We start from the raw sequence: 16,113 nt of genomic DNA on the forward strand, positions 1-16,113 counted from the left end.
CTTCATTGTGCCTGTGTTTGAAATGGTCCTTGAATATAACGTGCTTCATTGTGCCTGTGTTTGAAATGGTCCTTGAATATAGCCATCAGTTCCATGGTGACCACAAATTCATCATCCAAGAAAACTCCACTCTTTTGGTGGGCCACAAGTTACCAAATATATCAAGAAAAGTTGTGGATTATTGAAAAAAAAACAAAAAAGTGACACTAGGGATATTATACCTTCTACTGCAAAGTCACTTACAAATTGACGTGTCAGTTTATAATTGATGAGCTGATTAAACAAAAAATCTAACTTCTCTCAACTTAATTAATTAGCAGCTGAGTTTTCAATCAAATACTCATTTCACCATTTACAGATTATCACGTCAATTTGTTTATGACTTTGTAGTAAAAGCTGTAATAACTCTAACATTTTCCATATATATATATATCATGAAAAGTTTTGGTAAAACTAATGCAAGGCAATGAAATTATTTACCAATTTAAGCACTTGGAATAAGGATTATTTAACATAATATCAGAATTAAGGTCTTGAATTCGAACTTTGACCCTATATTTTACTCAAAAAATTAAAAATATTCAACATGTTAGCTAATTCAATAAGTGAGGGAGAGTGCTAAAATATTAATTAAATTATTAAACTTTTCCTTTTCTACCCGCTTAAGCTAATATTTTACATATTTTCTTGTTTGTGTTGTCTGAGTTTATAAATGAGAAAGATTTAAAATATCAATTAAATTATTTATTATTTTCTATCTGCTTAAACTTTTTAAATTTAATATGATTTTCTAAAATTATCTGAAAACCGGTAACATACATATGGTATAAAGCATGTACCACAATGGACTTATATATGACAATTGCCATTATGTAGCGTACCGTCACTAGTTTATAAGACAAATCTTTTCCCCAAGTGCACTCAGCCGTTGCTTTGGCTCCCTACGAGCATCCCTACGGGCTTAGTCATTTTTCCTTCAAAAACCCTCTTCATCCGACTATGCAGAAGCTACATTTTGCATTTTTAGCTAAAATAGCTAACTATTCCTCCAAAAACCCTCTTCATCCAATTATGCAAAAGCTACATTAAAACCCGCTTCATCCGATTATGCAAAAGCTACATTTTGCTAGTGCCACATAACATATGCGGTGATACTATTTACCAATGCATAAATAATTTAGAGAAATACTACATGTACTTCAACTTTACAAAGAAAATCTTACTAACTGATGTGAAGCTTATTTATTGGAGATAATCAAAACTAATAAAAAGAAATGCTACGAATACCAATACATAAGCTTCACATCATCATAGTACTTATCTTTTAATAAAAAATTTAGTACCTCTCAATACTTTATACGTTTCTCTCTCTCCCTCTCTTTCTTCAAGATATTTTTCTATTCCTCTTTCCATTTCTCTCTCTCTCTCTCTCTCTAACGAAAAACACAACACAACTCTTCCTTCGTGAGTGTGCAATTTCACTATCAATGGGTCTCAGAAATGGCCTGCCATTCCCCTCTTTTCAGCTCGCTTTCTGGGTCTTCATCCTCGACCACCACGTTTCTGGATCAAGTTCAACTCTTTTAGGCTTGGAGTGGCGCAGCTAGCTGGTTAACAAGCTCCAGGTCATAATTTACTTCTACCATCAGTCCAAAGCGAACCAACAGAGCCCAAGAGGCCCAATTCTTGTCTCATTGGATTCCCAAAGTTTTTCTCCAGCCGCCACTGCCCGAAGTTTTGGCTCTTCAAATGAGCCCAACAAAATCCAAGTGGTAAGCATGCTCAAAGATATCCTACTACGAAATGGCACAGGAATTGTCCCATTTTGTAAAATGGACTGAATAAAGAAATTTTTTGTCGTGGCGAAAAACCTCATAACTACCAAAGGGGAAAAAAAAGAAGAAAAAAAAAAAAAAAGACAAATGACTTGAAGAGAATTTACAATACTCATTCAATAGCTAAGTTTATAAGCACGGGGCTATTCAATTCTTAAGGGTAGACGCTCCCTTGGAATTTTCAAGCTGTGACTATAATACAAGGAGAAAAAGGCAGGGAAAGACCTATGTCGTCGCTGCTCCAACTAGTATTCTACACAGTAGAGTGTTAGATGAGAACAGTAGGGATTAAATGAGATGAAAAGGGCTGCAGATTAAGTCAGCTTTCACCTTCGGTTATTGGGCTAGATTGAATTTCTCATACCTTGCCACCGAGAAACGACTGTAAGTACAAAAAAAAAAAAACCATTTTAAAGTTAAGTGTTAGATGAGAACAGTAGGGATTAAATGGATTGACGTCGAAGTTCAGGATAATTTTAAGTTTAATACAGAAGAAAAATGAAAATAAGAACATCTCTGTGAGTGCGACACCCATTTTGGATGAAGAGCGAGTTTAAACTTAATGAGAAAGGCAAAGGCTGATTAATACAACTTGTAGCAAATGTTGATAAAGATACAAGAGTTGAACTCTATGGTTAAATAAAACTATCCATGAATGATCTCATTTGTAATCATTTAAGCATGAGATTCCATTATTAAGATAAGAAGGTAGTCCACATCATTTATCTGTTAGCCGATCCAAAACTTGTTGCTTAATCATATAGGTCTGAGAAGATTATAGTTACCAGAAAATATTTGGTTGAATTGCCAACAAGGTATATGAAGCTTCCAAAACAGATTCAAACTCTTAAGATGCATCTAGATGACAGTTTGACCAACAATTTCTTGCATCTCACAGGACACTGGGCATAACTAAAAGAACCTCATGCCATAAAGAGATATAAATAAACTGGCAATAACAGAAGGAAGGACTGTAAAGTTAACATGACGGAATAACCAATGCAACTTGACAAAAGGAAACACATTTGAAATTTTTTGAAGGTAAGAAGATTAATGAGCCCCAAGAATCATTGCTATCCTTCAACAATAGTAAAACTTTGGAAATAGTTTTCAACAACAAAGAGATTAAGAAAGACAATAACAACCACAATTCAGAGAAAAAGAAAAGTATGCATGGGCTACAATCCGTGGACACTTCAATAAGGCTACCTGTGTCAAAAAGGGCAGAAACGGGCATGGCCTAGAATACTTTATCTATTTGTTCTCTAGAGGTTCCATTCAAAACATTCTTCAATTGTTCCTACTTCATGGTTAATTAACAATAAGTGAATCACTGATCTTGGACACACCATTACATAAGCACTGCAGGATACCTTAGAGTGAAGAAATTATCAGAGACTTCAATTCGAAAGTAGTTTGGTTTGGGTTTGAAATCTTGAGTTCACACTTCCAAACAAGATGCGTGATCCCTTAGAACACATATAGCACGAATTCACATTTGCAGAAAGCAAAATGATTCACAAACCTTTTATTGAGACCCAAAATAATTAGATCAAATCCTTTGAAATCACTTAGGCCTGTACTTTCTATGCCAGAAAATGGAGCAATGTATTATAGTTAAAAAGGACTTGCAAGCGAAATTTTGTCATTTTTCTGAATACCTTTCTTTTTATTTTTCTTTTTTCGGGGTTTGGGGTGGATGGAATAGAGCATATCCAAGGTCCTTCAATATACTCTTATGATGATTTGACCCATTATTTTTCAGTGCTCTCCCCTCCCTCAGACTGCACCAATGATGACTAGTAAATTTTTTGGAATAGAACTCGTTCTCCCATGGTCTTATCGATAGTAGTCGTAAAACATGTAAAATTTCATTTCCATCACTATTACAAAAAATAGACTAATTGGACTAATAATGAATGAAAATACCTTTATTTTTGTTGCAGCACCACCAGACTTAACTGTAGCTGTGCTCCCGAAGCTAAACTTTGGCTTCTTATCAGAAGGCTTTAATATTTGGAAAGAACACATTAAAGTCTCATCTATAGTCATCATGGCACCAGCATTGTCAAACTCTCCACAATAATTTGGTGCAGAAAATATGGTTACAAGTTGTCTATTAGCAAAGAACTCATATCCATCTTCCACAACCTGCAAATGTAAAAATATTTAGAAATTAAATGCAGTCTTAGCTTTAATGGTTGTGGCAACTGTTTAAATTTAAAACGCATTTCAAACCTGGTGAGCTCGACAAATTAAGTCAATGTCATGCTTCTGAATAAATTCTGCCACTCTATCAGCGCCAAAGGTATAGGAAACACCCCTCTCATTGATCCCCCAACCTCGAATATCTTTACTAGGATCAGACCAGAGGAGATCACATAGCAAACCAGTGTCTGGAACATCACAAGGCCGCTGTATATTCCTTATCTCATCCAAATTGTGCAAGTCAGGAGAAAGTCCCCCATGCATGCAGAATATCTTTTCATCAATGAGCGCTGCCACAGGTAAGCAGTTGAAACAATCTGTGAATATTTTCCAGACTCTGACATTAAATCTTCGTTTACACTCGTCATAAAATCCATAGATACGGTTTACAGAAGCACATTCATGGTTGCCCCTCAAGAGGAAAAAGTTTTCCGGATATTTAATTTTATAAGCAAGGAGAAGGCATATTGTTTCCAAACTTTGCTTTCCACGGTCTACATAATCCCCCAAGAATAAGTAATTGGAACGAGGAGGAAGTCCACCGTATTCAAAAAGCCTCAGAAGATCAGAATATTGACCATGAATATCTCCTGGATAAAGTAATATACAAGACATGTATTCAATGTTATCTTACTGAAAATAGAGAGAACCAATGAAAAAAAGAAAAGTAAATGAACCAGTAGTCTGCAGTCTTAAGGAAATATAAAAGAAATGTCCCTTACAGGCAGTTAGTTACATGTATGATTATTGTACCCCAGAAAGATATTAGATATCAAAATATATGATTTTAAATCTTGTATGCATGGGATATGTAGTTGCCATCCACAGCTTTGTCTTTGGGGGAGAAGATTTTGCACTTTGCGAAGTGAACTGGTTTCAACTAGAAAAGATAGAGCATTGGAGTTACGTAGTTAAGATAAATAGGGCAATTATAGCATTGATATGCATTTAGAAGTTCATTTACAGCGCAGGAGCTGGGAATTCAAATCTCTGTAGATAAGAACTTTCGGAAAGTAATTTACAACATGGAAGTTAGTCTGTGTATTAGCATAAGTGACACAGGAAAAGGTACAGCCCTAAATCCTTTAATATTAGAACAATTACCAGCTTGGGAAACAGGCAAATGAGACAACAAGAGACACAGAGGTGGTAGCGTGGACCTTGGAAGATGGCAAAGGAAAAGGCTTTGAAGTTAATAAAAAAATTCCAAAATCCCAACAGCAACTAAAATAATTGCAGAAGACATTGTACCCCAATCTTTGAAACTCTATCCTCTTGACTGAAACTCAGAACATTTAGCAACTCCCTCAGTGATTCTGGCCCTTTTCTTTATCGTCTTTACTTCTATTATCACTAAAAGCACCAAGAGCAATGTCTCGTTCAATATTCTGATTTTGCTTACATTCTTCAGTTTTGCTTCCCTAGTCTTTGTCAAGCAATGATAAGCAAGTAATCATCCTTCATTCAAGCTAACAGCTACCTGCTCAAGATAGCATGCAGGCCAAGAATTAAGGCAGGTCCTGCCCTTTACACCAATTTCACTTCCTACGAACTTATTAATGCAAGGGTCAACCCAGATTACAACACGAACATTTTTTCTTTTTTTCTATAAAAGGTTGTTTATATAATACAATGGCATAAACATGTGAGGGGACAAAAAATGCTTTTAAACTAATAACATTGTTTTAGATCTTCATTTTTATTCGTTTTGCATTGATTGATTTTGTGGCACTGTATTTGTGGTACTAATCTAGATCATCTAATATGAAAAAAGCCATATTGATGTTAATGATGACCCTTCCACTCATTCAATTTCCATATTTTGAGGGTTCTTATGTCTTAATTCCCAATCCTATATTCGCCCCTAAGATCAAACTGGTAATTACAGATAGCCTTCCAATCCCTGGCCAAATTTCTCAAAACAGAATCTTTATCAACTCCCTTCACTTTAGTTTCAACAAGCCCACAAAGGGACAGCTTGTGTTTTGAGATCAGCTTCCTGACCTCCCCCTGTTTCCAAGGGTCATTGAGACCCCTGATGTTCCAGCAAGCAAAAAACATCGCTGACAAAAATAAAGGGGGGCCACAAACCTGCCAAAGGCTACCTCCTCCTCCCCCATAGAGGGGGGGAGCTACTCTTGTTCTTTACCTTCTTAGGATTTTGAGAAGGCACCTTCCTTTCAACAGAACCAACAGCGAGGGGACCAAGAGCAACTACGAGCAATGAAAGCAGCAGATTTTTTACTGTGATGTGTGATTTGATCAAAATTCTGATTTTACAGATTCAGAATGAGAAACTGTCACTTGCATTCCAAGAAGATACTCTTTTTTGTAATTCTTAAGATTGAAACATGTTTTATAATATTTAAAAACAGGAAAATTATACTAAACCCTCCCAAATCAGCAACCATTTTGCAAAAACATCTCCAAACTTCAATTTCTGGCATTTGACCCCTTCAAACTGCCATGTTGTTGCATTTTACACCCTTCATTAGATTTTGACCTTAAAATAGACAAAAAGTTGCACACGTGCATGTGCACGTGCAAAACTTTGGCTCGAAATACCCAAATTGTCCTTTTGTCAAAAAAATCGAAAAAAAAAAAAAAGATAAGAAAAAGGAAAAGGTAACAGAAAGACAATTTAGGTATTTCAAGTAAAAAAAATTGCATGGGTCACACATGCAACTCTCTCCATTTTAATGTCAAAATCTAACGGACAGTGCAAATTGCAACGAAATGGTAGTTTGAAAGGATTAAGTATCACAAATGATAATTTGGAGGTATTTTTGATGAGAAAAAAAAAAGTGTTCGTTTGATAGGGTTAAGTATAACTTTCCCTTTAAAACAGAGCTTAGCTAATATAAGTTATTGCTATGACAAATTAAGATTTTAGATGCAAACAAGTAGAGAAGGGAAAACAAAATAAATTAATTAAGCATAAAAACACAATATTTATTTATGTGATTCAACACAAATGCCTGCATTGGGAGTGGAGATGATCATAGAGAAATTCCACTAACAAAAAATGGACAAGGGTGATGAGAAACACTCAAACCTAGCCTCAAAATTAAATAAGCGTATTTAGTTGCAATAGTGTGAATACATAATGGTGAAAATTAAGCAAATTGAGACAGAATTCCCATGGATATGATGATATTTTGATAACCATCAATATAAAAAACAAGCATTTTTTTCTTTTTCTGGATATCGATATTCGTTTCCATAACAAAATATGAAACAATTTTAGAACATATCAATATCTGCCAGCAACCACAGCACTTATTTTCTTGGTAACTATTATGTTTATTCAAAGCCCACAGCACATAATAGTGTCATACTCCAAAAACAAACAATAATAATAATTATCTAAGAATTAAGAATGATAATCCGTAGCCAGGACACAAAATTCAAAAGTCAAACCCAAAATTTTATCAAGACCCAAACCAAATCAATACGCAGGATTAAGTATCATAATCAAAATTAAAACAATAATAATAGAGCATAAGGGTTCACGTAAAGATACCGCAGATCTTGATGGGTGCTTCGAGCTCCAGGAGATTAGGCTGCCTCAAGAAGATATTCTTAGAGATAGCACAAAGCTGCCTGATCTCTGCCTCAGAAAGCTGCACCTGCTTCCCGGGTCTCCCTCTAACTTCAAGCAGCCTGTTAATTATACCGTCGAGGACTGCGGGTTCCATATCTGAGTTGGTTCTTTGATCCAAAACTTAAGCTTCTTCAGACTGAAACAACCAGGGGATAAAGCAAAGGAAAAGCAAAGAATAATAAAGAAGAGCCACTTTGATTTTTCTTCTACGGTTGCAAAATCTTGCATGCGGTTGGAAAAGAATAAGAGGGAGAGAGAGAGAGAGAGAGAGAGAGAGAGAGATAAAAGTTTGAATTGAAATGGAAATTCTTTAGCTGTGGTGTCGCTTGGAGCTTTGGAAAGGAATGGTAGCCAAGGATTTGAAAAGTGGAGAATATATTCTTTAAGAAGAAAAAACTCCCACAAAGAAAGAAAAGAAAATTGTGAGGGAAGGATGGGCCAAAGTGGTGTGGTGAGTGCGGGACCTCAAAGAACTCACTCAAAAAATTGTGAGGGATGGATGGGCCAAAGTGGGTGTGGTGAGTGGTCATTCCCTCCGAGGATGACGCATGTAGTAATGTCAAATTCTAGATTGTACATTATTTTTGGGATTCTTTCAGCACTTTGAAACTTGAAACCGGGGACGGCAACCGCCAAGGCGCACCGCACCACACCAATTCTTTCCTAAGGTCAAAAAATGGGGGCCCCCAATTTGTATTAGCATGTCCGGGTTGGTGTAGGTTAAGTCAATTTGGGTTAATTTTAATACGACCATTTTACTTAAACTAGTTAAATCCATCGACTCATCATGACCCTATGCAAAAAAACACGTTTAATATAGAAGCCATGTTGGATCGACCTCCTTTTTCAAAATGAATTATGTAAGGAATCGAAAGTAAAAGGATACAAGGGTTCTCTCTTAGCTCACAAAATATTGGCCACAAGGTCTCTTAAAAATCATGCATAATGATATGCTTATAGAGGCCCTGAGAAAAACTGAGGTTTAAGTGAAAGTCAGTTTCTTAAAAACATAATCTAAGGCAATGGTGTTCGAATGGATTAGTGAAGCGTTCGAACATGGTATGACCAGAGATACGACTGAGACTATTGGATTTACCCCAATAAAGATCGTGTTCGAGCCTTCTTTGAACAACTTGCGACTGAGGTTCTTTGTGGCTTTTTGACAAACATCTTTTTCGAACTCCCTTTGACCACAATTGTGACCAGAGCTCTCAGAAACTTTGAATTTCAATAGCATGAGTATCTTTGTTTGAACTTCCAGTAGTTGAAACTACAACCGAAGCTCTTAGGTCTTAGTTCTTTGAAGTACTTGAAGATCACATTTGAACGACTATCACCTGGCTTGCGAACAGAAACTGACATTATTCAACTTTAAGCATAGTTTTGAATGAGTAATGTTTCTTCCACAACTCTTGCACAATTTTTTTTTTTTAAGATCAATTATTGAATATTTATGAATCACATGTAGAAAAACAAATCCAATGGTTGATCATAAAAAATAAAAAATAAAAAAATAAAAAAAGAAAAAAAGTAGTTAGAGTTGTGTAAGAGTTGTGCAAGAAACATTACTCGTTTTAAATCCTTAAGACTAAACTAATTCAACCACTAGACTTGTACTAAACTTAGTTTTGATTCCGAATCAGCCAACATAAAAACCAACATAAAGAATAAGAAAAAAAAAAAAAAAAATCAAATGGAGGGGTGGATTTAAGATGTGATCCTTTAAAATTTGAAGAAAATGGATCTTTAAAGCATCCGTTGTTGACAAAAGATTCCAAAGAATAGCTCATGTTGATCCGAACCCGTTTAGCCTATACTCAAATCCTATAATTTCGTGTTGAATTCGCAGGTCGTGGAAAAATTGACAATCTTATTAAAAATACTTGTGAGAATTAAAAATACATATAAATATTATATACATTTTGGACACATAACAGTTTAATATATTGAATTAAAAGAATTTTTTCTAATATGCATTTAATTACGAAATATTTTACTTTTAGTTGGGTGTTCGATCTATCTGCGTTTTATATTGAATTAAAATTAAACTAAGCTTGAGCTTTCAGCCAGTAGAGCTTAAGTAGAGTTGTGCTTATTTCAATTCCAATTTTGACTCACACGGTTGCATGTTTATGTTCTACTCTAATAATTTTTGTGAATTATTTATTTATTTATTTTGTAAAACAATATTCTAAAATATTATATGTATGATACAAGATAACATAAATATGATTTGTCTATGTGCGTACAGAAATTTCTCGATTCTCAAAGTATTTGTCATTCAAGTTGTTTGTTTTATTACATTCAGTCCTCTTTTATAATAGAGAATACAAAACTACAAAAATAAATAAATACTAGAATCAATCTAAATTTGGGGATTTTCCCAACTATAGAAGTTTGACAATTCTGAAGATGAGAAATCTCCTAAAGTTGAAAAACTAAAATTTAAAAAAGACAATGAATCCTTTTAAGGAGGAAACACTAAATAATACAGAATCTAATCTCTAAAGAAGGCAAGTCAAATAAAACTTGATAATTTCCTAGTCTAAGTTTGACAAAAATTGTGATGAGAATCGGCTGGAATCTTGAAATTAGGGGAAATTCTTTCATTTTGTGCTTTCATTGTCTAAGACGAAATGAAAATCTGCTCAAACGGCGCTTGCAAAAGCAGATTTTCGCACGACCAAACTGGTTGACATGCCACTTGCAAGACAAGAAACGGCCACTAGAGTGACTCTACCCGGGGGGCCCGACAGGATTCATAGCAAGCCTCCAATGGTTAAGTCAGTAAAGCATTCATAAGGAGAAAATATAATAGAGAAAATTTAGGGAGAAAATGACCCTTATCTTATTTGAATTAGGATCTTCTCCATTCCAAATGAAATGAATATCCATTTCATGGTAAAGATTTAAAGTTCGTACATTTAATAGCGTACCTGATTCCACATTATTTAAATTGTTTAAAATACATGACAACATTGGCTTCATAATATACACAGTTAGATGCACCAACTTTAAATCATAACCATTAAATGAATACTCTATATTTTATTTGAGGATGATCCCCTCGATCATTGTTTAATTGCCACTTGGTGGGCTTGTGATTGTGGACGCTCCTAGCCTTTCTGATTAATAGGTCTTTAGGTATCCATTGAGCTCAAGGCTTTTGGATCTCCAGCTTATTTATGGTATCACTATTAGGACTGTGTAAAACCCGCATCCCTCACAGCTTATTTATGGTTTTTACTTTTTTTTTTGCAGGTACAGGTTAAAAAATTGTATACCCGTACGGGGCGGGTTGTGGGTTGGGATTTTTAAAAACCCCTAGGACCTGCCCCGCACTACAGGAAGAAATAAAAAACGAAAAAAAAAAAAAAAAAAAAAAAAAAAGAAGATAAAAATAAAAATCCTAAGTCCCTTTTGTAAACCTAGCGCGCCACACACCTTCATTTTTTCATATCCTCTAGTCTTCTAGCGCCGCACACCTCTTCTCTTCTACTTTTCTCTTCATTTCTCTCCTCTTCACAGACTTCACTTAAGCCTCCCTTTGCATGAACCGATCTTCATCTTCTTCAATCTTCACCAAAACCCTAACTGAGTCACCCCCTCCCTGCGAAGTGCCGAGTGCGAACTGCAAACCCCCGGAGGTCGGATTCCCTCCCTCCTCAGTCCCTTCTTTCTTCATTTTGGTAATTTCTAGGGTTTAGACTCTTCAATCTTTGTTGTATTTTCTGGTGGTTTATTGTTTTGCAATTTTGCTGGTGGTTCATTAACTTCATTGTTTGGGTTTGCAGGTATTTTCAGAGAATTAGAGCTTCACCATTGTTATTTTTTTAGGTTAAATACCTTACACTCTCCTATGGTTTAAAAACTTTAATTTTAGCCTTCTCAGTTTTCATTTTTTTCATAGGTGGTATATGATGACCCTTTTTTTAAAAAAAAAAAAAAACACGCAAATGAGTCATCACAGTGGCACGACTATCTGTCACTCGGCCAACATATGGCACATGCCCCATAACATGTACTTGATAATCAGAGTTATATCTAACAGCGAAAAATATAAAGATACCATCATGATCACAACGGAAAAGCATATCTATAACGTAAGCTGTTGTTTATACAAAAAAAGCTATAATACATGTCTATCTATTTAAGGTTTAACAACATTACAACTATTACAAAAGAATGGTTTTACAAAAGAATACGTGACACATACGTCACAAGCCATATACAAAATAAACCAAAAGAGAGGACACCCTTGTTCATCCCACTACGATTGTCATTGTGGGCTTGAATCATAATACCTCAGATACAACGCCACTGGATCGTCGTCTACCTCAGGTGTACCTGCATCCATAAGACCATCATCTATACGGTTGTGGTGCTAGCCACATCCGTATAGGTGAAAAAATGAGTTCAATGTCTCAGTATAAAACATACTGAGACCTCAGTAGTATAAAAATCATTGAATTTTCACAATGAATCGACTTTTCTTTTGTCTTATGATTACAATAACAGTTACTCATTTTTATGAACTTTTTTCCTTGAAAACATGTATTTGATAGAGTAAACATTGACCTTTAGAAAATATTAAAGCATATTAAGCAGCTGGAAACATATAGAAGTTCATTTCTTTGGAAGCATCTACATATAGCCCAATCTACATTAATACTTTTATGATTTGGTGGCATAGACATATGTATACATAATGACTCCCTTACGGATTCACGTATACACACAGGCCTTAGCTGAAAAACAGTGGCTTCGTGTCTACTATACAGAGATGCAAGTATTTATGCTCAAGTAATATTGATATCTTGGCACATTGATGCCCGAAAGCATACTATACAGAGGTACTAATATCCCCAAGCTTTGGTAATGTTGGCATCTCAGTACAATGAAGCTCAATGCATTTTAGAACAATAAAACAAAGCATTATGCTCAGCTATACAAAGACATTTGCATTTCCAGAAATAGGTAACACCATACCTAAATACATTGAAGCTCAGTACCTTTGAACATCAGTTGATCATGCAAGCACTATAGTGGAACTCTAATATGCAAGCACGTATTTGCTGAAGAACAAATAACAGTTCGCCTATCTATATATAGACATTGGCATTTCTAATTCTAGGCAATTTGAACATCTAGGTACATCCAAACTCAATGCTTATAAAACATGCAACCAGTCGATAGAAATATACATATGTTCTTTGCCATTAAAACACAAATGTATACTAATACATCTAGCATAAAAACTACAATATTCTCTATGCTCATGCTTTATGCTTTACTATTCAAACTTTATAACCTTCTCTTTGTAAACTATGCCTTCTTCAAAACAATAAATCAATCAATATGCATCTTTAACAATCTACTATATATAATTAAATCCCAACTGTAACACACATTCAAACACTTTAAATCAATTCAACACCCTTCATTTAAGCATCATTTCATAAACGTCATTGATATAATTTGAACATAATCGAAACTACTTAATTCTTCAAAAAGCATATACTTAAGATTACGTTGGTTCGGTTAAGTAAAACAATATATATTTTGCAATTCTATAACATTCTTAAAAATAATAGTTCTCAGTGAGTGGAATACTTACCTTAGATCGCTTGTACACAAAACTCCAAATGACTCTAAGTTCAACCAACAAAGTGCCGCTAAAAATACAACACATTGCACTATTTAGTATTCTAGACAATAATTACCCATAAAATTCTAAGGGTTCTAGACAATTACCCATAACTTCTAATCACTAACTCAATCACAATAATGTTAACCCATAAGTATTTCTTAGGGTTAAGCTCACAAAACAACACTTAAACAAAATACCCATAAGTAAGGGTTTGAGAGAAAACTTACCAAAGTCCACCAAACCAATACCCAAGGTTTGGGTAGCCTCTAGCAAGCCCCAAATAGCCAAATACCTAAAGAATATTGAGGATTAAACTCACATTTACAAGATTTTACCCAAAAATCTCCAAAACATGAGTTTAGTGATTTACCTAAACGATCGGTCAAAACATAAATCTTAATGCTTAGATCACGTTTCTGAAGTTGAATTTGAGATTGGACCCTTAGATCTTCGTAAATCAAGGGTTTTAGGTGAAAACCTTAAAAGAAAATCCTGTTTAGGAGTGGAGAAAATGGAGAAATGAGCCAAAAATGGCTCTTTCTCGCGTTTAAACCCAGGGACGTCCGAATGGGATAAGTGGGCGTCCGGACACTCACACTTTAAATCGCGCGCGTCCACAACGCGTCCAGACAGTGCTGCGAACAGAAGTTCTTGGGGTTGAGCATTTGCAAGAGAGTCTGGACGAACAATGGACAAGAGCTCTCAGACTTTGGTGTAAGTAGAAGCATTCAGACAGGGCTGCGAACATGGACTTTCTGTTAAGGCTGTCCAGACGGGCTAAGTGAGCGTTCGGACGCCACCTAGAAACTCAATTTCTTGGATTTTCTAAGTATTTTCCACGCGTCTTCTTGCATTTTCTTGACACTTCACTAACTCTAATCATTTGTTTAGTCTAATTTCCATTTTAAGTATTTAATTAATACATTGGGTATTACATGGCACCTGTGCTATGGGAAAAGACGGAGATAGTATCTCCATCAATTTTTCCGTCCACAATTGACGGATTTTCACGTCAGCGATACGTGGCACCATTAAAATTGCGACATGTAGCCCCCATTTTTATTTTTTATTTTTATATATATTTTGATACTTTTTTAAAAAATAAAAAATCTATAAGGGTGGCTCCTTTGGGCCACATGGGGGTGGCCGGCCACCCCCACTTTGGCCAAGGAGGTGGCTTAGCCACACCCAAAGCCAGTTTTAGGGGTGGCCGAACCACCCCCATGGCCCTTGGGGGTGGTTCGGCGACCCCTAAGGGCCAAAATGAGGCTGGCTGAAACCACCCCCATTGGCTTTGGCCCATTTGGCCTAGGGGTGGTTCGGCCACCCCATGACCGGAACCAACCTCAAAGGCCAAAATTGAGGTGGTTCTTACACCCCCAAAATTGGCATTAGGAATGGCTGAGCCACCCCTACATTTTTTTTGTTTAAAAAAAAAAAGCTTCAAAATATATATATATATGTATAGACACACACACACACAAATACGTGTCACTGACGTGGAAATCCGTCAGTTTTGGACGGAAAAATGGACGAAGGTACCATTTCCATTTTTTTCCTCATAGCAAATGTACCACCTATGAAAAAAATGTAAACCGAGAGGGCAACAAATAAAGTTTTTAAACCACAGGGGGCAAAAAAGTATTTAACTTTTTTTTTTTTTTGCTTGCACCCAAAATAGGGGGTTGTTGTCCTACATCACATGACAACCCCTGCTTGAAAAGAACTCGACTCTTCCATGTTCTTCAAAATATTCGCCATCCTCCTCCGTTGTCTTGGTGTTATATATTGACAAGCTGCCCTTGTTGTGGATGAGGTGGTGGGTGGCGAATTCAGAGAAGTGTGTGACTCATTGTATTTGGCATGATCTCATTGTCTCTATAGAGTAGAGACAATGGGATCAGTCTATTAATTTCCTTCTTTTTGTTGCATTTCGATCAAAAGATTGAACAGAGATAGTGGCATCAAAGTGTTTTTAACGATGCAATCTAATCATCTTTCCAAGGATCCCAAATGAAGGATACTAATTAAGAGACCCGCCAACTCCACTTATTGTGAATTTACAAATATATGCTAGATCTATCCAACTGTTTTACCTATATATACAAACTGAGACAGTTGTCTCACATTGCATCAGCCTTGGGCTTCATCGCTCGCTAACGACATCAAGCACAACAAAGGATTAGAAGTATTTACCATAATATATACCCATACATCTCGTTCAACGGGCAATACATGTTGTTTAGTTTCTGCTGTGAGACGATATGATGCAAGTTTTTTAAATTTCAGGGCTATTCATGATCACTTGCTCAATCACTCATTGGTTTTGTGCTTTCATATGGACCTATCAGGCGTTGAATTTATATAATATAAGTGGATTATTGAATTGAGAATTAGAAATATGTAAGGTTAATGACCTTAAAATGGCGGAAATGGAGAATAATCAGAGAATAATGGAGGTAAAATTCAAGAAGAAAAAGAGAAAGATAGACTGAAATTCCAATAACAAAGCTACGGGCACTTGGAGAGGTCTAATTTCTCTAGAAGGAACGGTTTACACAATATTCTTTTCTTACCCTTTCTCTTATAGCTCACTTCCTATATATAATAGTTTGCTGATGGAATCAAATAGGAATCGATCCTCAACAAATTACTATAGCTGGCTAACAGAAATAAGCGTACTTTAGCATGGGTGCATGCTATTCAGGGTGTCAAAACGTCCATAACAGAAGGTAAAAGCAAATAAAGGAAAGCATCAAAACGAAAACTAAAAGGCCCAAAACGCATAGGTGACTAGACCACTGTAGCTTCTTATA

General features: G+C 35.7%; 1 protein-coding gene across 1 annotated transcript; it reads right to left on the minus strand.

Moving 5' to 3' along the window:
• Positions 1–1,927: 1,927 nt before the first annotated feature.
• LOC133873926 (serine/threonine-protein phosphatase PP1 isozyme 2-like) lies at positions 1,928–8,096 on the minus strand. The gene is made up of 4 exons (XM_062311732.1): positions 7,567–8,096; positions 4,074–4,633; positions 3,765–3,986; positions 1,928–2,217 (listed from the first exon to the last, which is right to left on the minus strand). Exons 1-4 carry the CDS (start codon positions 7,739–7,741, stop codon positions 2,194–2,196), a joined length of 981 nt encoding a protein of 326 aa, XP_062167716.1. The 5' UTR covers positions 7,742–8,096; the 3' UTR covers positions 1,928–2,193.
• Between the last annotated feature and the right edge of the window lie 8,017 nt (positions 8,097–16,113).

This window comes from Alnus glutinosa, chromosome 1, assembly GCF_958979055.1.
Source record: "Alnus glutinosa chromosome 1, dhAlnGlut1.1, whole genome shotgun sequence".
NCBI lineage: Eukaryota > Viridiplantae > Streptophyta > Magnoliopsida > Fagales > Betulaceae > Alnus > Alnus glutinosa.